This window comes from Seriola aureovittata, chromosome 24 (assembly GCF_021018895.1).
Source record: "Seriola aureovittata isolate HTS-2021-v1 ecotype China chromosome 24, ASM2101889v1, whole genome shotgun sequence".
Lineage (NCBI taxonomy): Eukaryota > Metazoa > Chordata > Actinopteri > Carangiformes > Carangidae > Seriola > Seriola aureovittata.
This window is the reverse complement of record NC_079387.1, coordinates 9,580,460-9,604,418: the sequence shown is the minus strand read 5'-3', so window position 1 is coordinate 9,604,418 and position 23,959 is coordinate 9,580,460. Positions and strand designations below refer to the sequence as shown.

The 23,959-nt window shown below is 44.0% G+C and overlaps 2 protein-coding genes across 4 annotated transcripts in view; both read right to left on the bottom strand.

Moving 5' to 3' along the window:
* Positions 1–11,491, bottom strand: part of LOC130165539 (vang-like protein 1) — a 45,809-nt gene extending 34,318 nt beyond the window's left edge. For 2 of the 3 annotated variants that reach the window (XM_056370883.1, XM_056370885.1), the window contains exons 1-2: positions 11,359–11,491; positions 1,450–1,753 (exon numbers count right to left, since the gene is read on the bottom strand). In XM_056370883.1, coding sequence (XP_056226858.1) covers positions 1,450–1,520 — 71 coding nt within the window. In that variant the 5' untranslated portion in view covers positions 1,521–1,753; positions 11,359–11,491. Of the gene's footprint in view, positions 1–1,449; positions 1,754–10,361; positions 11,255–11,358 lie in introns of those variants that run through there. The other variant, XM_056370884.1, reaches the window with a different exon arrangement.
* Positions 11,492–20,068: 8,577 nt separating this feature from the next.
* Positions 20,069–23,567, bottom strand: LOC130165352 (helix-loop-helix protein 2-like). Its single transcript, XM_056370561.1, has 2 exons — positions 22,810–23,567; positions 20,069–22,026 (listed from the first exon to the last, which is right to left on the bottom strand). Exon 2 carries the CDS (start codon positions 21,984–21,986, stop codon positions 21,615–21,617), a length of 372 nt encoding a protein of 123 aa, XP_056226536.1. The 5' UTR covers positions 21,987–22,026; positions 22,810–23,567; the 3' UTR covers positions 20,069–21,614.
* Positions 23,568–23,959: the final 392 nt, after the last annotated feature.

Here is a 23,959-nt window from a genome sequence, read left to right as displayed (position 1 = left end):
GACAGGAGCTCCCGCCGCCAACCCCCACCCTACCCAACACCCCCTCCACCCCCATCCACCCCCGCCCCCCCTTCACTCTTTGATTCCAAATCAAGTGAAACCACTTTTACTCCTTGTAACTTTGAGCTACAAGGGCGAATTCCTGCCCCGGGGAACGCCGACCCATCCTCAGAGACCAGCGTGGAATCTGCTGAAGAGGGAGGAGGAGGAGGAGGAGGAGGAGGAGGAGGAGGAGGAGGAGGAGGAGGAGGACGTGACACAGAGGAGAGGTCGAGAACGAGCGAGGAAGGGGCAGCTGCTGCGTTCACATCACGACAGACGCATGGCAGAGTGAGGAAAAGGAATAAAGAGGAGGATAAAGAGTGAGGGGACGGAAAGCGCCCGATGACATGAGAGAGGAGACGATGACAAGAGAGCACCGAGGGCGAAGCTTTACGTTTCAAGAGGACGCAAAACGGCAACAGGTGGCGGCAGGAGAGGGAGCGGCGACAGAGACCCAAGAGAGAGAGATATGTGGCGAGCAAGCAGGGGGGGGGGGGGGGGGGGGGGGGGGGGGGGGGGGGCTGTTGTGGAACAGGGGCCCCTTCCTCTCATCTCCTCTCGGGCTCTGGACATATCTGTTGAGCCATCAGTCAGTCAGGCCTCTTCAGCACCTGTCTCCCGCTGCCTTCCTGAGGCCTGTCAGCCGCAGCCATCTCGCCGCTGACAGACTAATGCGCCCACACGAGCCGCCGCCTCTGCTCATGCTCGGCCAGAGAGGAAGACAGCGATACACGGGGGGGGGGGGGGGGGGGCAGAGAGGGGACATGCGGAGGGGAGAGACAGGAAAGGAAACCCACAGATAAGACCGGAAATCATGATGAACCGAAAGAGAAAATACAGGAAAATATCTGGTTCTTCAGGGGTGAAATTAACTACAACTCCCAAGGTGCATTTCAGACCGACAAACTGACTTCACAAGCTGCAGCTGCAAATCAATTCACTTTTAAATTCTGGACGAATTCAACCAGGAAAGATTTGAATTGATCTGCAGCCATGACTGGTTTCCTCTCCACAAGAACGGCCACTGTGGCTCATGGGTGTTGTAGTGTTATTATATATTATATTAAATTCTGAGTCCTGTGTTTCTATGTTGAAGAAATCGTTTAAAGAAATAGGAAAGATATAAAAGATTCAATACGCTTTAAAAGCCACTTGTTGCATCTAAAACCCAAATATTTGAACTTTACTTGCGTAAATTATAAATGATTAATCAACAATCAAAATTACTTTCTTTAATTAACCGATTAATATTCGTTCCCCTTTGTTGGGGGTGAAAGTGCGAGTTCAGCCACAGAGCCGCAGCCTTGGTGACGAAAGCTGGTTAGGACTTGAACGCCTCGTCACACACTGCGAGCCTGCAGGTAAAAGCAGGAGGAAACACAATCACTGAGGAAGCAGGAGTCTTACCCGTGCCTGTGGGATCCCCGGGAGCGTCCGGAGTAGTAGGAATAGCCCGAGTAGGTGGACTCCGTGTCCATGGTGATGCAGTCCTGCCCAGAGGGGGGAGGGGAGGGGGGGAGGGCCGGGGTGGGGGGGGGCCACACGGAGGCCGCTCTGCTCGACCGCTGGCAGACGCGGCGGAGGCTTGCGTGCTTGTCTTGCTGAGCTGGAAGCGACGGATGGACTCGCTCAGGAGGCTGGCAGAGGTGGCGAGCTGTCAGCAGTCAGGCTTGAAAGCGACCCTGGGGGCGCCCGGTGAGGAAACATCAACCTGGAGGGGGGGAGGGGGGGGGGAGGAGATATGAATTGAAAATGTGAAATGTCTGGGAAACGTGCCCACATGTGACTGTTAGAGACAGGAGGAGCCAGCGAGGATGAGACTGTGTCTGACATGGAACAAAGAGCATCACAGACTCGATCATTCCAGTCACAGGCTTTTTCATCACATCTATTTTTACCTTGTTGGCGCTGCTCATGCATAAACCTTCATACGTGGCTGTGTTTCAATCAGCGTCCTGTGGCTACATCCCTGCACAGCGACAACACTCAGCTCTCAGGAGGTTTCTCTCTCCAGCTGAGCGTTCCAGATGAAAACAAATGAAACAGCAAATTTGCTCTTATTCCCATCAGACCGACAGCTGCTGTTCAGAGGCGGTTTCAAGTCTCTGACGCACAATTTAAGGCCGACGCCGGCGCGCTTTTTTGAGACGCCGAGCACGAAGAGAGAGGGGCGGAGATAAAAGCTTCTTCTCAGAAACTTGGAGGTGTTCCCAGTTTGTGCAACAAGAACTTCAGAGAGCCGACGCTGTAGTTTTACCAACAGGTGACTGTAGACGTTACACCGGGAAGAAAACTCAAACAGACAACGCAACACAAGATCTGAAGAGGCGCGGAGAATCTCTGCAAACCCAACAATGTTTTACAGATGATAATATCGATTATTATCATCTTTATCTATCGTTTAGAACCAGATATCGCTCCTGACCAACGTTGCCGGTTCGATAATATTTCGATGCACCTGCATTGAGTCATTTCCAGTCAGATCGAGCCACGACAGACTGACGAGGCGACTCCCTGCAGCCCGCATGACGAGCGAGGCGAGGCTGTTCGCTGGGTGCGTTTGAGTCAGTCTGATCGGAGCGAGCGGGGCAGAGATATGAGAAAGTGAAAGACGAGAGCGGTGGAGAGGTGGAGAGATACAATCGGCTCAGAGTCATTAAAAGCACTGCACAAAAGGGGGAGGGGGGTGAGATGTGAGTCATAGGTAGCTTGAGGCATGCTGGGAACACACTTGTTTGAAGTACATGCATAACACACACACACACACACACACTGCTCTGGGTCAGATGACAAACGTGTGAATTACACAGGTAGTTAAAGCTCAACTCAAACAGACCTAAATCAAACCTCTGCTCAGACAACACGTCCTCCTCCGTACACGAGCGCTCCGAGCCGCGAGCCCGATGGAGAGAGGAGGACGGGTCCGGCCGACATTAACCTTAAGTTAACAATTTCGAGGTTAGGTGACGCCATGTCTGAGGGCTGAAGTTATCTGTTAAGAGTCCTTCAGAGTCCGTCCCAAGCCGCCCTGAAACTCTCAGGCCGAGGCTTCCCGCACACACACAAAGATTTACGGCTGATTTATGGCTCCAGTTGCCTTAAAGGTGGTGAGAAGACATCCCTGCTTTTCTGCATTCACAACTCCAGGGAAAAAAGAAGAAGTAGAAGAACAAGAAGAAGAAGGAGAAGAAGAAGGAGAGTCACTTAGCCAGATTTAGTGCACAAACTACAATCCTTATCTGCCACTTGGAGGGGAAACACACATCACTGGGTTCAAAAATACACTGTGGCACAAAACATCTAGTGTGACCCAGTTCTTAGGGAGTGTGGTGTTGGCACATCTGTGACTGTGTGTGTGTGTGTGTGTGTGTGTGTGCATGTGCGTGACTGTCGCAGGCTCCTGAAAATGCTTTGAAGGTTGTGCAACTGCATATTTGGATACGCTCATTCTGCAAATCATTCTAAATGCCTGAATCATCCCCATGTGGTGACAAAATCCTCCCTCAACTGGTTCTCCACAGTCTCTCTGCCAGCCAGCTGCACTGCCGGATACTTCCAGTGAAGCAGGGTTTTTTCGAAAGCTTCTGTTAACATGAGGATCTTTTTCTTTTTTAAATCTCCTCTGGTGTAAACACGTCATGAACAGATGGCTTTCTTTCTTTTTTATTTATCTAAGCGATTCAGACGTGGAAATGGAGCCGTCTGTCTGATTAAAGCAGCGGACTTAAATTCAAATTACCTGGGGTCCACTCGTCATGTTCTTCCCTCCCGGAGGACCACATGTTAGAGGGATAGACTCAGATTTTGGGACTGATCTGAGTTAGAAGAGAAGATTTGAAGCTAGAGCCAGCAGCTGGTTAGCGTTAGCATTAGCCTGTCTCCATCCAAAACCTTGGTTTGTTTTATCTATACAAAAATCAAAGTATACAAACAACCAAATACTGATTTACATACATTTGTCCATACCCAGTTCTTATGCTAAGCTATGATAGCTAGCTGCTAGTGGTAGCTTTATATTTCCTGCACGGACATGCAGGTGGAATCAGTCTTCACACCTGTGCACCAGAATTAGCACGTCTAAGCAGGTTATTTAAATGGGAGTAAACCTAATGAAAAAAGGTGAGGGACTCACACACACACACACACACACACACACACACACACACACACACACACACACACACACACACACACACACACACACACACACACACACACAGAGCTGCAGACTGGTAAAACAGATCTGTCACATCTCATCCCCGGGTTGGTGCAACTGTAAAAGCAAATCGTGCGTTTTTGAAACTTATTCCGGGGCTGCAGCTTCACTCTTTCATGACCCGAGCGGTATAACGGTATAACAGCGCCGTACTTGCGACAGGTGTGTTTGCAGTGTCTGCGCTCTGAAAGATGCAACAGCTCAGACGTTACTACGCGAAAACCGGCGCGTTCCACCAGGAAGTTGTGTTTACATCAATGCCGACTGGAGCCGATAAATGACCAGGATGTAAATGCAGATTGTTCCCTTTTTTTCACCAGTGGAAAAAGGTTCTACAGTAGCTCAGTGCAAGAGAGCAAGAGAGTTTTCCTTTAAAAATGTGAAATAAAAACCTTGGTTGGTAAGTGGCCAGGCCCACTGCTCTACTGCAGGAATCCACCTATTGAATAATGGCTGCTAAGTAAAGCTGGACACCATCGCAGAGGCATTTCCATCACCTGCTTTAATCCTCTTAAAAGAAGGGCACGCGGCTCAATGAGGGATTAATGAGCCCGGGTCCAGGTTCAGTCAGAGTGCAGCCGTGAGGAAAGAGAGCGGCCAAGGTTAAAAGCTGATCGATTACTCCCTGCTCCGGACTGTTTCCGCTTAAAATGCAGGACTCCGCGTCTTCAGACCTCGGCCTCTATTTCAAATAATTTATACGGAGCAAGTGCACATCGCCAGGCCGGGCCCCGAGGTCAACATCACATTGAAGTGAAACAGGATAGGTGGGTGTTCTAACATGTGGTTTCTGCCTTTGCAATGCCAGAGAAAACTTGTAAGAGGAACCACTTCAAGTTTGCAGGGAGACTCCAAAGCTGAAATAGGAATCCCCGACTCTGAGAGGGAGGGAGGGAGGGAGGGAGGGAGGGAGGGAGGAGAGGGAGGCCTGGCAAGTTCTTCACAGTAATCCAAGCCCCCTGCTGAGCTGCCGGCTTGTCTGTTTGTCCTGGCAAACAGTGGCAACAAGCAGTGAGACAGGAGGAAGGGCAAAATTATATCATGGCGATCGAGCATGAAGGGTACAGTCTCACAAGGATACTTCATGCACTTTGTGAGAAGAGAAACTCCCTGACGTAACACTGCACCTGGGCGATTTAACTTTGATCTGCAGAACACAAAAAATAAATGATTAAAAGAATTACAAGACTCAGGTGTCGGCACAAAACGCTGCGTCTTTCCTGAATGATAAAAAGCAAACAGGTGTAACAAACCAAGCGCACGGCGACAGAATAAACACCCAGCGGCCTGAACAGGAGATGTAAACAAACAGCCTCATGTAAACAGCCCAAGAAGATAGTTCCCTCTCTGAGCAGAGAGCTGGAGGACAGTAACACCGGAGCCACGAGACGTCTGCCGCTCGGCTGCACCTTTCACATCGCACCCAATAAAAGCCGCCAGCCATTCAACTATCAGCGGCTGACGTGAATATATAGACATACCGACGGTTTGACACTGTAACTGTGGCATGGATGTTTTAAACAGCTCGTGGATTCAACTACAGATCATAAAACACAGCAATGTCTGTCTTATATTGTCCTTTGTGTTTCAGTGTGTAAAGTCTCTAAGGAATTATAGTTCTAGATAAGACGACAATAAAAGAAGCAAAAAGGGAGAAGATTAGCCTTAATATCCAATTAATATAACCACAGGAGCACGACAGCAGAGATTAAAGCTCCTCCAGTGTAAAGGTCTGTGTCCATGTGTAGTGTGATTATAGATCAGCTCTAGCTTCTATATTAATACTGTGAAAGTATCAAAGCCTCAGTCCACAGAGAAATGCACACAGCCTGTATTCAGAAACCGAGCCTTAAAACCAGCCGTCAGGACTTCTGGAACTTTGTGACGTCACAACGAAGAGTGTTTACCTGAAATCTGCTGTGTTTTATATCAGATCACTCATAAAAAAATAAAAAAAAACAGCCAGCCAATCAGAGCAGAGCCTCAGCCTCATTTTCCCTGATCAATCAAACAGTCAGTGATTGGTATCCTACTTAATTCATTTAGCGCTTCCTCCAGTTCTTGGTGGTGATCCCACAGTAATCCCCCTGAAACATTCGTCCTGTCTCTGCCTGTTGATCATCACTCATAACATGCAGTCTATCTGCAGTCTGATGATACTAACAGCTATTCCCTCCAGTTTGTTGTGACACCACAGAAGATGGAGTACAGCACAACCTCTCTCTCTCTCTCTCTCTCTCTCTCTCTCTCTCTCAGTCGTATCCATGTAGCCGTCTCCAACACCGGTCTGGTCAGTTTGTATAACTTCACGTTTTCAGCTCTTGGTTTGTTTATAAAGTGCAAACTGGACCAGAAGGAAGTGAACTGATCTGAACTGCAGCTGCGAAAGCACAAAGATGTTTCACTCAGAGCAATAAAAGTACATGTTTAGATAAATCTGAAGAGTCACACACTAGACTGACCTCTGTGAAGCTGTTCAGGGAAGCACACGGCTGACTCAGAACCCAGTGGACTTACTGACCCCCCCCCCCCCCCCCCGAACAGAAGACGACACCAATATAAGCCTGAAGTCAGTGAACCACCGAGGTGCTGCCCTGCGAAGTGGCCTGTTCCCGAACTTCTGAAGAAACACTTACTGCATGAGTAGGAGTCGAGCAGGGGGGGGGGGGGGGGGGGGGGGCACGGAGACTACTTCCAGTCTTCCTGTGTAAAATGGAAAATTAAGCATCTAATGGGCCAGAGGAGACCCTTCTCATTTGAAACCTCCTTTCAGGCGAGCCGCTCATCCGTTCTTTCTCTCAGCGTCGTCGGGAGTGAAAAGCCTCCTGCAGCTCTTTCACACTCAGCTGCGATTTATACTGAAGTCCCACAGCCTTTCTACACCGGCACAACACCAGCTATTACACTGATCCACGACGGAGACAGCTGTTCCTCTCCTCCTAAAGAGTAACACTCCAACTGAATCACAGCGAAGACAGACTATTGATCAGGAAATGACATTACTCCACGACCACGTGTGGAGAGAAATTGTCTGTTTGAGCTATTAAAAGCTCATCAGCGTTTAGAGATAACGGGGTGCATGAAATCTCTCCAGCGTGACATGATGGGTTTACGTGAAAGAAATTTATCTTATGATCAAGTCTTTGTTTGTCATTAATAAAAATGAAACTAGCTCTGTTACTTCATCAGCATGCAGCTCACTCCTAACACCTCGCCCTCCTCTTTCACCCTCCTCCCTCCGTAACCATGACGCCCCGGTGGCATTGCCTCTGTTATCACTGTGATAACACACATCTCCTCACACCACGATGAGAGACAACCAGAGCTCATGCTAAAATAATGATTTCACCTCGACCTCAGAAGCGTGGTGGGGGGAGGGAGGAGGGGCTGACGCTGCGGCGGCCGCGGTCATGAGACGTGCCGGGACACGAGGGGAAACATAAAACAAGTCACTGTGGAGGTCTGGGTCGGTCACATGCTCGCTGTGTTGCTGTCCATGACTGAGTAAATGAGGGGCCATTACTTCTGTGGAATTCAATCAACATTCCCAAGTGTCGCCGAATTTAAACCCCCCGAGACTTCCGTAGAATAAAGTGATCAATAACCTGCACCAGACCACCTATCAACGATCAGCCTCCACCTGCAGTGAGTGTGAGGTCTGTCTGACTGAACATGATGCTCGATTCACATTTGGCCTTTTACCTGTTGCGGTTTTTGTTACTAGGCAACCACGAGGTTATCTCCCCAGAGGAAAAACGAGACGACGACTGGACTGAAAGCATTTCGGATGAGCTGTTAGCACTTCCTGTATCACGTCTGTGCGTTGACATTTGACTGAGTTACGACTCTGAGAAGGAAACTGTGGCAATCGAGAGCGAAGAATTTTTTTAAAAACATCTCTTACTAACCATAATGATTTGGTTACTACGGTTACCGCTCTAATTTGTGGCCTGTATAATTAACACAATTAGTGGGTTAGCTATCCATCTTTGGGCTTAATGTTTCAGCAGATGACCAATCAGATCACTGGAGGAGTAATAAAGAACAGCAGAAATATTTCCATACATCAGTAGAATGGCTTTTCTTCCCCATGATTAGAAATATTAAATCATTATAATGTTTCCTCTCTGGGTTTAAAACAAGGTGGTGATAACTGAAAGAAAAGATTACACCTTCTGTTGCCTCTAATTGGGAAAATAATCCACACACCTAATTAACATTCATTCACTTTCATTTATTTTTCTTTTCCTCTGAGATTTGGCAGCAAAAAAATAAAAACTTTACTCGACTTTTAACCATTTTTATTCATAACAGTTTGTTCATGTCGACTCCCTCCAGACTATTGAACATATTAAAAATGTCATCCATACTTAAAAAGGCCCATAAATCCTTTCCCGCACTTACTTACAAGATATATGATCTTTAATTTACTTTTAATATTCGGTTATTATTACAGCTGTTTCTACAGTTTCTTATTCTATTGTAGTTGTATGATTGTACTGTACAGAGACAGCATGTAAACAAAAATGGCAGTGATATATTTGTTTCCTCACAACAGACGTCGAACACCGACAGCTGACCTTTCCAGGAAGTGGAGCAAAACAAAAGGCGGGAATGAGAAAGTTTTTCTTTCTTCTTCTGCAGGGACGGCACTATTTTCTTTGGCTCACTGATACTCACAGTGAAAAACTCTAATTCAACATCTCATGCCACATACAACAGTCACATGGTGTAGCTGAACCGCTTGTTTATCAAAATCTCCATGGCAACGGGAAGGCGGCTTGCTGCTGGAGTTGACTGACATCCTCCTGTATTGTGGGCTAATGCCAAGTGGAGGGAATAACCGATGTCCAAAAAAGGGAATGAACCTTAAGTTCAACATCCCCTCAGACCTTGTTCAATAAAATGTCGTCATGCATGTAGTTTCACCGTGCTCAAGCACACAGCTCGAACATCAGAGAGCTCTCGACAGGTGCCGTCATCGCCATCGATATTCTCTCTCTCTCTCTGCAGCTGTCACACAAACCACAGACACTTTTCTGGGACGGGAAGTGAAGAGGAATCCGTGTGTGATGTGATGTTAGTCTCATCCACAACATAAAAGCCCTTATAATAATGAGAGACTTGCATAATTTATGGGAAGAGGGAGAGATTTGTCTTGTCACCGTGCATCCCCCCCCCCCTCAGACAGCTACGCAGAGCTGAGAGTGTGTTTATAGTGAAATGTAGGTGACTCACAGTGTTGTTAGCAGTAATGTTCAATGAAATCATCGTTTTAATACATTTGCCAAGGATGACTGCTCATTTCCTCCTAACTGCCAGATGATGAAGCTATACATCCGCTTGCTAATGCACGCCTGTGGGTCTCAAATCGCATGTATTACGTTCAGGGAATTCAGAGCAGTAGTCTGTAATACAAAGCGGTAATAACTTCATTATTAGTTAATTATATGTGTAAAGATATATAAATATATATCTTTGCTGCTAGTTATTAGCAACGCTAGATGTAATAATCACAACTTAAACTTAAAATTAGTGGTTGAATAATCAATTAGTGGATGGAAAGGAAATGAATCAACAATTTTCAAAGTAAAAGATTACTAGTTTATGTCACTTATCACGAAAGTGTCACCTCTGGCTCTGGCATACTGAGATAAGCATTTTCCACTATATATATATATATATATATATAAATATATATTTTACACTGTTTAGCTAAAGCAAATGATTAATCAACAATAAGCAGATTAATCATTAAGAAAGAATTAATCATCAAACTGTTAAATAAAAGTTTCAAAATAAATAAATAAGCTTCACAGACTGATCAATAAACAAGGCAGACGACAGTCAATATGTAATCCAGCAGCTCAGACGAAACCCATTAACGATTATTAATCAGTACGTCATCATATTGAGCACGTGCTAAAGGAGCACCTGCTCAGTGAGCGTTACTGTCTAAATAAAAGGCTGAATGTTAATAAGTGACTCCAGACAAACGGAGAGTCAACATTGGTGCCGACAAGAAATTAAAGCGAAGAAGAAGAAGAAGAAGAAGAAGAAGAAGAAGAAGAAGAAGAAGTCCGTGTTCTTGTTCTCTTCTTACTTTGAAGTGTCTCTGGTGGAGCTCCAGAGCAGGTTTTACCCGCCCAGCGCCTACCTGTGACCCGGCAGGCACGCGGACCTAGAGGCAGGAAACTCCCTGGTTTCACCGTGGCCTCGAGAGCCCCCCCTCCTCCTCCCACCTCACCTCACCTCTTGCTCTCCTTCACCTCTGAAACCTATTTGTGCGACTACTTTTAAAAAAAAAAAACGAACAAAAAAACAAACAAAGCACGGTGGGGTTTTTTTTTTACAAACTGGTGTCCACTCTACTTCTTTCTTTCTTTCTTTCTTTTTAATTTTATTTCTGAGGGGTGGTGGGTGCTAATTGTTTTCAGGAGGCTTGGAGAGCTACAGTGTATCCGTCCGCGTCAACTCTGTGCCGCCGCAGGTTACAGTTCACAGCTGAGCCGCGGTGCACCAGCCGGGGTAATGCGGATCCAGTCAACCGTACGAAACATAGTTCACTTTTTCTCTCGGTCTCCCAGCGGCTCCGTCAGTTTTCTGCTTCAGCAACAGCGAATGAAACGGATGTTTAACGGAACCGACGGTGTGAAAAATAAAAAAATTAAAAAATAAAAACTGCAGCGGGGAGAAAAAAAATAAATAAAAAATGCAGAAATACAGTTTAACTTCCCCCAGACTGGGTTTGAGCCGTGGTGTCGGTGTGACCGCAGTTTTGAGGGCATTGAAAATGAAGTTGAAAGCGTTTTCTTTCACACAGGTAAAGCAACACAAGCAAAGGGCGTGTTCCCCAAGTCTTTCCCCTATAAAACACACATCCAGCCCGACAGTGAGCAACAGTTTCTCTCCTGTGCACATAAACACGAGAAGACACAGTAACCTACATTTTAGTTGGCTACAGGAATCTAGACAGGACATTAAAGCCAGTAAGGCAGAGAGCTTCACACACTACTGAGCCCGCACACACACACACACACACATCTGCAGCACACACATATGTCCGACACTATCTCCAGCGCTATTAAAACATAACTCACCCTTTATCGGTGGCGATATCATTCCCGGAGTTGATCATTTATCCAGGGGGCTGTTAAACAGTTTGCCCCGGACGCACACGGCGGGGCTGCGGTAGGAAGCAGCCTTGATAACCGGAGGAATCACCCTGGCCGTCAGGAATTTCACAGGGGGCAGTGCTTCCCAGCAAACACGGGGGTGTAGTACCGACACGTGGCGCTAGGGGGCGTCTTCAACTGGGAGTGAACCTGCTGCATATTGAGTTTGAATTCTGTATTATTGATTGTCGCCAATTAGAAAATAGATATCGATATAGAGGAGAAATAAGAGGAGCAAACAAATACATCTTATAGCATATCAAAATATAAACTAAGATAAAAAATAAAACACTCATGATATAATATTATAAAGTTTATTTATATTGTACTTTTCAAAATGAGAGATTACAAAGTGCTTCACAAGGATGAAATAACAAAACAAACAAGAAACACATCCACTCAAGATAAATAAAGAATAAAAAGCAAATGTAAAAATAATTAAAGATATGTTTTAAGACAAATAAAAAATGTTCTGCTTTGAATAAAAAAAGTGTTTAATAGTTTTTTTTTTTTTTTCTTCTTTCAACACAGTTCTGCTCAGTGAAGCTCAAACATCCGACATCAGCAAAACATAATTTTTCACAGCATGAGATGTTCACTCACATGTGCCAAATTCAGTCCAGGAAAACAAACAGCGACGCACATGCTGTATTATCTGAGTTTATAAATGTATTTTTTTTGGGACCCATGCAGTCTCCTTTGTCCCCATCCACCCACACACAGGCAATGTTTCCGTCACAGTTCATGAAGCCGAACAAGGTAAACAGTGATACAACCATCGCTCTCTCAAAGGAACAAACAAAACATGTGGAGTGATAGCGATCAGGCCTGGACACAGTCAGTGAAAGGGACACAATGAAATCACTGAGGCCTTGAAGAAGGGAATGTAAACAAATATTCTTCCACATAACTTCTTCTCCTTTAATAAAGCAGAACACAGAAATATTTGATATTCCCTCCCCTGTCATAACTTACTGTAAACTTGCTCTAAGTATTGCGGGGGCGCCGGGATTCTCGCTGACATGAAATAATACTTCATGGTCCAAGTGTCTCCTGAAGAGAAAATCTATTTAAACAGTTGTTTGGGAATGTGTTTAAATAAACTGTGGCTCCCAGTGAGAATAAAAGAGCTTCATGGGGATGTTCTGGAAATGAAAACACAGTTTAAAGGAGTGTTTCCAAACCTGGGGTTGGGATTCCCTCAAGGGGTCACCAGATGAATCTGAGGAGCCACAGTAGAAGAAGAAGTATTCAGATCATTTAGCATTACAACAGTGTGAAAATACTCTGTTTTACTTAAGTACTTTAAGTATTATCAGCCAAATGTACTTCAGAAGTAAAGTACAAGTCGTACGGTTAATATGTGAAAATAGAAATGAAATTAGTGCTGACTGTGACACTGACTGACGTGGAGCTGGTTATGTACAGTTAGTTAGTTTAGTCCAGTGTTTTGCAACGTATAGTGCACAAGAAACATCCTGAGCGGCGGTGAGATGATTAATGGGAGAGAAATGTGTATTGATTTGTCTCCAGCCTTTACTAGTTTATTAAATATTAGATAACTTACTGAAATTAAAACTATGTGTACAATGGAAATGTTGGGACGCCAACCGGTCTCTGGTTTTTCTAAGGATTTAAACAGAGGTTTGGATTTTGTGAAATTATCTGAATATTATTTTGAGTAAAATGTGATTTTAAAATCAGATTTACCTCTGAAATTTAGAGGAGTAGAAGTATAAAATCTCTCATTGGTTAGTGATGATGTGCACGTCTTAGTTTTAATTGGTCACAAGCCAAAAAGGGGCTGGGAACCTCTGATGTAAAGGAGTCCTCACAAATCCACATGCTGCACCCTGATTGGCTGACATCATCAGCTTGTGTAATGTGTTAATTATAATTATACAATAAATGAAAAAACAGATTAAAACTAAATCACAACAATGCATACATTAATAATCGGGTGCATACCAAGGCACCTTTAACCTGTGTAAGTATATTCGTTTAGATAAAGGTTACACAAAATCAATCACAAGATATACGTCCCCACCGATTGATTTCTCATTGCTCTGTTGTTGCTGCCACTCTTCCTCCATTGTGTCCCCGGACAAAGGGAGCGCAGGGCCACTTCATTCAGACTCCAAACACACATGAAAGTTCAAACCACAAGGCAACAGATGCCTCCAGCAATTACACGGCTCAATATGAATCAATATTTTCTTCCCCTTTGAAGTGATTCCTCACTCCAACACACACACACACACACACACACACACACACTCGTAGATGTATCGCATCCCCTCCAGAACACAATGTAGGTCGTGACTGGGACGTGACCCCTGGGCCTCCCCATGGAGAGCCAAATAAACACCGGTGCAGTGTGGGGGTTGGAAGATAGGGATTGTATGTTAAATTCTCTGTCAGTATCTGTATATAAAGATAAGAGATAAGATCCAAAATATTAAGTGATAATGAAATATTAGGAATGACATCGATGTGGTCGGACTGGTTGATAAACATGATCGATATCAACATATAGCAAGCAATGGTTCAAGTTTTATTTGCACATTTAAATAGGATTTTTGATATTTTTATTTTATATTGTGAGGCATAACATTTACAAATCCTGCTCTATTTAGTTTGTTTGTTTTTAATTTGTCATAATTTAATTTCACTGTTGTGTGGATAAACATCTTTTTGAAAGAATTTGTGCATCTGCTTCTTTCAAACGTCAGAGTTTGAGATTGGTGCGCCACCATGTGGCTGTTTGCCGCCATTACTTCACCTGAAAGTTTCAAAAATGCACATCCATCTGGCACACATGTATTTTCTGTCATTATTGCCTATATTTATTTCTTTATTTATTTTAAATCAAGCTATTGAATTAAATCGTCAAAAAATCCGTCAAAAATCAGTTTGTTCAAATGTGTTTCTGCCATTATTTCATTTCCGGGTTAAAAGTAAAAAGTTTTATATTTATGAGTGATTAATAAAAAGACTTTTAAAAAATCAATACAGCATCTACAAGTTAACAAAAGAGCTCTGTGTGAATCAATCAGCTGCAGTGAAATCACATTACACAGCTGAATGGGAGCGCGAGGTACCCTGGTAGACACGCGCGTATGTAGCAGCACGTGCTGACACTTTTTTCCACGTTTATTCAAAGAGGGAAGCGCGCGCGCAGATGGCCTCTATTGAGGGGCGAGGTGTTTTTTTTTGGGGGGGGGCTGAGATCAATTCAATTTGGTGTCCGGAAGATGGATGGATCCCTCCCCAAAGACACGGGTTTTTATGAGTTTAGAGGTTTTTTTGTAAACAGAGGAGAAAAATGAAAGCGTGTAAAGATGAAGACGAAGTGGGAAGAGATGCAGTTGATGAGACCACACGCAGACATGCAGAGAGACAGAGGGAGAGACGCAGACTTCAGCAGGATGAATGAGATGTTGCGTTCAGGAGCCTCTCGCATCCTGCTGTGACAAACTAGCTTTAAAGTAAGAGCGCGGTTGTGGTTAAAGGTGAGCGATGCAGATGGAGAAACATAAAATAAAACACTGTAAATTCAGACTTTAATTATCCCCCACAGGAAACTTGAAGTCTCACAGAAGGAAAAAAGTGCAAGATGCAAAGATACAAAGATACGTAACATGGAAACATTAAAAATCACATTTAAAGCAACATAAATATCAACTGTGAACCACATTGAGACAAGAACTATAACAAATAACTCATGCTTGGTTACCAACCAACCAAAACAGGCAACTGCCCCGGGGTCCCGGACCCTCAGGAGCCCCGAAGGCCTCCGGATGAATGGTTTTCACAATAAAGTTTTTGCTTTTTTTTTTGGATTAATTGCAAATGTGTGTGGTAATATGCATCACTGAAGTACAATAGAAACTGAAATCATAAAGGCCTTAAGGCGGATTTTGCATTTTTACCTCATTCAGTAAAGAGCCCCACATGCTGGCTTCTGCCCCTGCCCCTCCTTTGCCCCAGGTTGAGGAGAAAAATTACATTCAAAAAAATAGAATAAATAAACAAAATTGAATAGAAGGTGAAGAAAAAACTTAACAAGAAACTGTTTTGATAATCAATAAACAATTAAAGAAATTCTTCAGGCACAACTGAACCTTCCTTGTCTTTAATGATTAACGATAACATCACAATGAACTCTGGGAACTTGAGTTTTTCCCTTTTTTTGTGCTATTTTCTAACATTGTACAGACGCTTGACAAGAAAACAATCTGTGGACTGATCTGTTCTGAAGAGACTCATGAATTGCTGCTGTTCTGTTTCTTCATAATGATAAAATGGAGAGTGATAAATGTTTTGGGGAATTAAGATCAAGACAGTCATAATGACAGGGGGATTAAAGTCCAGATAAGTCTTCCTTAATGTCTTTATGATTCAGTAATTATAAATCTACATCTCGGCGGCGTGTGCGCCCTCTGAGACTCAAAGAAAAAGAAAAAGGGGGAACAGCAGGATGTTGAATAAACTCACGGTGACTCACAACCGCCGAGGCGTCCGCAACAAAGGCCCAACAATTGGATTTAAAAGATCTTAACCAAATTGAAACCCAATGAATATCACCATTTTAACTCGCCAGATTGGGCCGTGCGCCGCGGCCTAATGCATGCACACACACCTTATGACAGGCCGGCGGTACAGATGGTCCGAGCGTGAGTCTGAATGAGAGGGGGACCATCCGCGGCTGCTGACGCATTGTGGGGGGACGGTGTCTTCAATACAGCACTTAATGAGAACAGACTGACTCCTTTCTCCCTCCCCTCCCTTCCCCTTCTTGCATCCTCCGTCCATTCTATTCCTCCCCTCCTCCTCCTCTTCCTCCTCCTCCTCCTCCTCTCTGATTCTCCACTTCTCCTCTCCTCTGCCCATTTCCATCTGTTTGGAGACAAAGGGCCACGAGCCAGCTCGAGCTCCGGGACCCTGCTGGTGAAGTAGGCAGGGATAATACGGCCCATCCCGGGGGCTGCATTTCAACACATGGACCAGGCTTTGTACTTCTGCTGCACGAGCACCCTTCATACACACTCACAGGGACGTGCACACACACACACACACACACCTCCACGAGAGAGGCAAGAGGGGGGAAAAAGGGAGGGAGGGGGGGGGGACAGGAGTTGCAATATTGACGGGGGAGTTCTCGCCTTGAACATGAACACTTCCATAATACCCAACGACGTGGAGAATAAAAGAGAGGGCGAAAAAATGAGGCAGCACAAAAAGCCCCAAATGTTGTTCCTCGTACTGTGAACATATGGCTGTTTGTTGTCATACTCTTTCTCCCTGTCCAATTTACACAGAGCTAGTGAGCTCTCAGAATTAAATGGGTGTGTAGGGCGGTGTGTGTGTGTGTGTGTGTGTGTATGTGTATGTTTGTGTGTGTGTGTGTGTGCTCCTCCTGGCTTTGAGTATACCTGAATGATGATGAGGAGAAGGATGTCCAAACGCTGATAATGGCTGCTGTATAATCCCCTGCCGTCTGCACACACCTCCTGACATATGGTCACTCCTCGGCCTCCACCGTTACATAAGCCCACGGTGCAAAAAGGGTGGGGGGTTGGGTTGTGGTGAAACGTGGTACTTTCTCACACACACACACACACACGCACACACACACACACACACACACACACACATATACAAGCATGCACCGGCCACACTGTCAGCCAGGCTGTTCAGTGCCCTCAGCAGTTTGGGCTTCGCCTGTCACTTTTCTCTCCCCTGCCCCTTCTGGAGGTTTGTAAAGAATAAATTGAAGAGGACTGATGCTACGGAAGCTTTTGGGATGAGGAGCACAAATGGCCTTGTAGTGCTTCACGGCGACGTACAGATGGACTCCTCCATTCAATAAGCTTGAGCAGAAGTCTGTCTCCACGCCATGCCAGAATGGCAGAGCTTGTTTTGTGTTCTGAAGAAGACAATCTGTTGCTGCAACATATTGGTGTTCTTTTCTTTTCTTTCTTTCTTTCTGTTTTTTTTCTTTTGTGTGTGTAAAAGCATTGATAGAGCAGTCTGAAATATTGGACCCGTCAGGTTTGAACGGAGTACAACAAATGTTCTAATGAAAATCAAATGATTATCGAAACATTTAAATGTTTCAAAGTGACTCTTATGTGATGCAAACTGCTGACTGTGCTGGTTTCCGTCGCCTTGTGTGGCTCCTTTTTTACAGTTTCTGTGTTTTCAGAGTGAATTCTCGTGACGGTACGACTGCATACAGAGTCAGCGCAAAGTCACATCTTTAGCTAAACATTAGCACGTAGCGTGGAGCTTAAAGAATCTACACAGGAGAGAGACTGGACGGAAAGCAGCCGATGCTAACTAGCGTTTCTTCAGACAAATCTGAGCAAATTACACAAAAACACACTAATATATTTTCATTTTAAAACATTTCAAAACAAAAACAATCTGTTTTTGCTCCGTCTGCTTAGTATGCAGTTGGTTCGTTGCAGGAAACACTATCCGAACGAGGAAAAACAAAAAGGCAGTTGAATCTTTATAAAATGCAGAATTTAGCTGCACAGCAGCTGCAAGGTCAGCAATGCTTATAACTCATTATCCATGCTGCATTTAGCTTCTCTGTTTATGTCCCTCCAGACGACAACACAACTCTGGACTATAGCAGCACCTTTTTCATTTGAGGGGTTTGAAAACTCCGGCAGGTAAACGAAGCAAAAGTGACGCGTTTTAAAATGAAAACGTCTCATCGTAAGATTCATTTGGTGCGTTGAGTCCATCAGTTTCTCTTCTTTTAGCTCTGTTTTTGGTCTCTACCAACCCCTGAGGGAAACCTCGGTCTCTTTAGCTGCTAAATGCTCCGCTATCTTCGCTAGCTAGCTGCTAACGTTGTCTGTTATTTGATGCTGAACAGGTCGTCTACGCTGGAACTGAAAACAGTTGCCTGCTGCCATTAAAAGCCACAGAGTGAACCAGAACAGTAAAGATGTGTGTGTGAAGCTCCATAAAGCTGAGGTTGGGCGTAGCGATGGCAGGTAGCAACCCCTCCCACATTATCACATCGTTTACATGTTGTCATCTCATGCATTGGTTTAAAAAGAAATATCGCTCACAGCTGCTTTAAATACACTTTTATTATGCTGGCTAACGGAGAGTGGGAGGAAAGGGATCCATGAAGTAAGCTAACTACATCAGTAATGTCAGTTTGCTAATGTTAGCCACCGCAAGCTACAGATCTTAGCGGGCTCCCCTTCCTTGTGTTATTGCTTCTGAACCAAAGTCACTTTAAAAGTTTATCTCCAACATGTCAGTGTGGCGGGTAGAAAGATGCCTTGTCACCGTGGAAACTTTCTCCACCCGAGCGGCTGCAGCTGAAGGTAAAACTAGAAAGTGAGGCAGACGACTGACAGACTGACAGATGCCAAATAGAAAAACGAGGCGATGGAGGCCCTCGAGCCGAGAGGGAAAGAACATTTCACGCCGCCTTCGGCCACCACAGAGGAAACCATTGGAAACAAGAAACATGGCTTTCCTCTGTGCAGCTGCTGTCGACACACACGTAGATGGATTTTTATTTTTTTTTTATAGTTTCTAATCATACATATCCAACGTCATGCATTCAGCTGCTCAATCGGAACAGCTTAACTCTGGAATTTCCTAGGTGAAGGGTTCGATTCCCACTGGAGCCACTGGAGCTCATGCAAAAACAACAAAAAAAAAAGAAAAGGTTCACTCATGATAATCTAATAAGGTTTAGATAAAAGCATTCACACATCCCCCACATCTCCTGTTCTCTAACTCAACTACAAGCTTTTTATAGCACAATCGATGGGAATAGGCGTATACATCACAAATGAATATAAATATTTGGATCTTCTTTGCTCATACCATTTGGCAATATTACATCTCAGCGCTCGCTCGCTCATAAATTTCCATCTCTCCCATCCCTCCTCTCTCCCAGGGTTTCCCACGGGAGGTGCCAGACGGCCAGTAATTTGGTTGTCTTGGCTCGTCTGGAGTAACACCTGCCCCCTCTCTGGGGAGGGAAAGAGCCTTTCAGCCAGGAGCACACATGTAGGCTACCACTGCCTTTAGCTGCTGACCACTGTGTGTGTGTGTGTGTGTGTGTGTGTGTGTGTGTGTGTGTGTGTGTGTGTGTGTGTGAGAGAGCGTGTGTGCAAAGGGTGAGTTTTCTTTATCTGCATGGGTTTGCACTTATTTCATCTTGCAATAGTGTACATCTGTGTGTTTAAATGTAAGTGTGTGTGTGTGTGTGTGTGTGTGTGTGTACAGTAGGTGAGTTTTCATCTGTATGCTAAACTGGGTTCACACGTTTCACCTTGTGTGTGTGTGTGTGTTTGTACAGTGGAATAAATGTGAGTATAGGCTTGTGTGTGTGTGTTTGTTCAGAAGACCTTCTTCTTCTTGTGCTCATTTGCTGATTTGCATGTGCACTTATATTAGCCCCCCACCCCCCCACCCCCGTGTGCGCGCTTCTACGTGAGCGTGAACATGACGTCATCCTGTACAATATAAATCATTCCTATCAGCTGGATTTTTTTTTTTTTACATTTGCAAAGTCAAAAAAACCTTCGTGACTTTATTTTAAAAAATATTTCAAAACAGGAAACAGAATCTTTTTTTTTTTTTCAAGTATTTCCGTTTTAATTAAAAATAACACCGGAAAATATGAAAAGTTTGTCCATTAGAAACCAGCTGTCACACGATACCTCTACTACAAAAGATCTGCATAAAGCAACAAGTAGCCTACACAACCCTGAAGAGACAAAAAATCTTTGGATAGAGGATATGTTTTTTTTTCTTCACTATAAAATTACTTATTGAATTTCGAAATACAAAGCAGAGACAAATAAATAAACCAATTAATCAAAAATAATAATAACATCAAAACATTGAAGATAATAAATTCGAAATTATCAGTATTATTATTTTTTTGGTCACAGCAACAAAAAAAAAAAGAAGAGGTTTAAGAAACAGTTTGATTCTTCACGTGATTACATTATTTTATCAGTGAAGCATATTTTTTTTAAAAATTGAATTGAAATGTAATTATTGTTATTATTATTTCAGCAGCCCAATTCTTATTCCTCGAGCAACCTCTCAACACAACAATGTAGGGAAATAATAAACATTTATGGGGCCAGTGAACCCCATGTTGAAGTGCTTATCGTTGCTATTGATAGACAATAGACTATCAAAATAAAACAAAGATAATGACATACATCAAACGAATAAGTTATGCTATGGATTAACAGAAAGTGCCATTTTCAGTAGAGTAGAACACCATCACTTTCCAAGTTCAATTTCACAGCCTAAAATATAGAAGCAACAAACAATATACATTTATACAAAAAGACGCCGGCCTATGGTACCAACATAAATAAATTAGCCTTAAATATTAACACAATTAAATAAATAATCCCATACACTTTAAAAAAAAATAATAATGATTAAGGTCACAATTTTATATGTCATAAGTGGCACTTACGCATTGAATCTTTTTTTTTTTTTTTTTTTTCTTCCTTTACGGAAAACATCGTCTAAACTAGATCTAAAGCAGCTATCTGGTTTACATCCTTCCCCGGCCTCAGTGCTGCCTCTCACTGCGCACGGCCTCACGCACGGAAAAGTTGAGGCTTTTTACTTGGAGCAGTTGTCGACAACTTTTGCACCTCGCTCCCGCCACCGCAGTAACTAACACCGGGCTCGCAGCTGGAAATATGGCAACGTCTCAGCATCACATGGGTTTGGTTTTTTTTTTTTTTTTTAGAGATTTGATGGATTTTTATTTTTATTTTTTAACAATTTCCGGTTTGCTGATTTTTGTTTGTGTTGTGATAAAAAAAAAAAAAAAGTCAAAGCTGCAGCTGAAGCTCGTGTCACAGGTGTTCATCAGTCTGAATCAGCAGCTTTCTCACTGGAGATAAAGTCAGAATTTTTCCAACCTTCATTGATTGAAATGCACATTCTTTTTTTTTTTTTTAAATTTGAACTTATCTCATTAAACGTGGCTTCAAGAATAAAAGTGATTTTTCACCTAATTTAAAAGCTACAAAAACACTGTCAACCTTGCCATACCCAGCTGACGCCCAGGATGCGCTTGAGTCCAATCTACCAACCCAACCAAACCACTCTGTCTCATGGGGAGGGAGGGGAGGGGAGGGGGGGGGGGGGGTTCACTTTTAGACATCCAACACGTGATTAAGATAGGAGATGTAGCATATAGCCAGTCTGAGGATCTCGATCTTGGAGAGTTTCTTGTCAGGGGGCAAGGTGGGGAGTAATTTCCTCAGCTCCGCGAAGGCCACGTTGAACGCCTCCACCCGGATCCTCTCTCTGGTGGCGTGGGCCGAGCGGTACTTGGCCGTGGCCCTCCGCCTCCTCCGCTTCTCCTCCCTGCTCAGGGGCTGATCGGCTTTACACTTCGCCCTGTCCTCGCCCTCCGCCGGCTCGTCCGAGCCGCAGCCGGCCGACTTGAGGCCGTTGAGCATCGTCTCCGGGTCGGACTGAGTCCAGGAGAGGTCCGCCTCCGCCTGGTCCGGGCTCAGCATCATTTTTATTCTCGGGTGTTGGCAGTCACTCCTCCAGAAGAAGCTGCACGAGAACAACCATTTAGATGTTGATGAATATTATCTGCACCAGTGTCACACTTTATCTCTTCTTTAAAAGTCTGTTGTTGAACGAAAATCATAAAGAAAACAGAAAATTCAAAACAAATTCTGAATGAAATGTAATTGTTTTAAGTGTTTTCTGGCACCCTGAGGCTCCAGCATGAGAAACCCCACAGCGGGAGCTTGTTTGGGTGCCAGGGCCGCCCATAAATACAGTCTACCTTCATTGCATAATAACATTAAACTCCATAAATAATAAATGGCTCGAAATACGAGGGATGGTTAATTTATTAAAGCCTCAGGCCGGAAAAAAGGAGGAAAAACAACATTTCTTTAAGTGTCACATTTCAGTTTTTTCTCACAAATGATCTTTTTTTTTTTTATTTGATGCTGTTTTTAACAAATAAAAAAACAAAACAAGTTGTGATCATTTGTGAAGGAGAAACTCCCTCTTTTTTTTGTGTGAATTAACATATTCAGAATTGGCCATCTGTCACAGTGTGATGAACACATCTGCTTGGCTCAGGCCACAGTGACTTGACAGCATGGAGGCACAAGAGTGCAAAAATAATGTTGACATCTGCTGGACATGGAATTACTGGAGCTGTTGTTTATGTTCTCAAACCCAGGAACGTGACATTTATTTATTTGTAAATAAAACATAATTAAAAACAAGATGGAGGTTTAAACATTTAAAAACTGATATGATGATTATTTTTTAAGTAGATTGGTTTTTTGGGTTTTTTTTTGCACCTTTGACACTCACCTTGACAAACAGTTTGGAGGCAAAATTTTCTTAAAGGAACTTGAAGACGCTCTGGAGCGGAGCCTCAACTCCAAATTAACTCATATTCCACCGAGCAAACAAGCATCAGATGTGACAGAGAGGAGCCTCAGTGTCACCGCGCCCCACAACAAAATGATCACACAAAACTAAAAAAGTACTTCTTTTACTTTTTCAGGCGGGAGCTTGCAGCATGGGAACAACACGGGGGTCAAACCGTGAAAGCAGGGAAATGTTCCTGCGAATCAAAAAGCCCCCAAAGTCTTCAGATGCTGCAGTGATGAGTGGATTAAAAAAAAAGAAAAGAAAAAAGAAAAAGATTTAAAAAAAAAAAAAAAAAAAAGAAAAGGTAATAATGATGTGAGCAGGGATCAGTCAGCCTCCGGTGTGATCCCAGCGATGGAGAGACAATAGACGTGATGGGCAGATAGTGAAAGTGCAGCCGGGGCTACTCGTCCATCCGCCTGGAAGATGCTGAGGATAAAGGGGGCGAGATAAGCGAAGGCGCTCCCCGTGTCAGGAAGCAGCGGATCGGCAGCAGCTCACAGATAATCCCCCTGATTTCTTCCTCCAGTCTTTCTTCCACCGAGTGTCATATGCGAGATAAGATCCAAACGATCCCGACTAATAAAGGCTCACTTCAGGGACGGAGGGAATGGAATATATTTGAGGAATGGTATTGTCTAACGCCGCCCCCTCCCTCCCTCACTCCCTCACCCTCTCTCTCTCTCTCTCTCTCTCTCTCCCTCACACACACACACACACACACCTCCTCCCTCTCTCCTCACGCCCCTCAGCCCTCAAGCGCTCTCCCTCCCGTGGGAGTAGTGGGCAAAGGGAAAGCAGAGATGTGAGCCTGATAAAGGATGGAGGAAAAAATAAATAAATAAAAAAGAATTACGTGTGTCCGCGCGCACGTTTTTGGTGAATAGTAAAAAAAAAAAAAAAAAAACTAATGATGTGTTTTCAAAGTGCACGAAGAGAGAGAGAGAGAGAGGAAGAGAGAGGGAGATTTTCAACTTAAAACACATCCTATATAGAAGCTGATCTCAAGTCAGAAATCCACTGGAAAATGTCTTTTTTTTTCTTCCTACATTGTGATTCAAGGTGAGAAAAGATAAAGGAGGGAAAT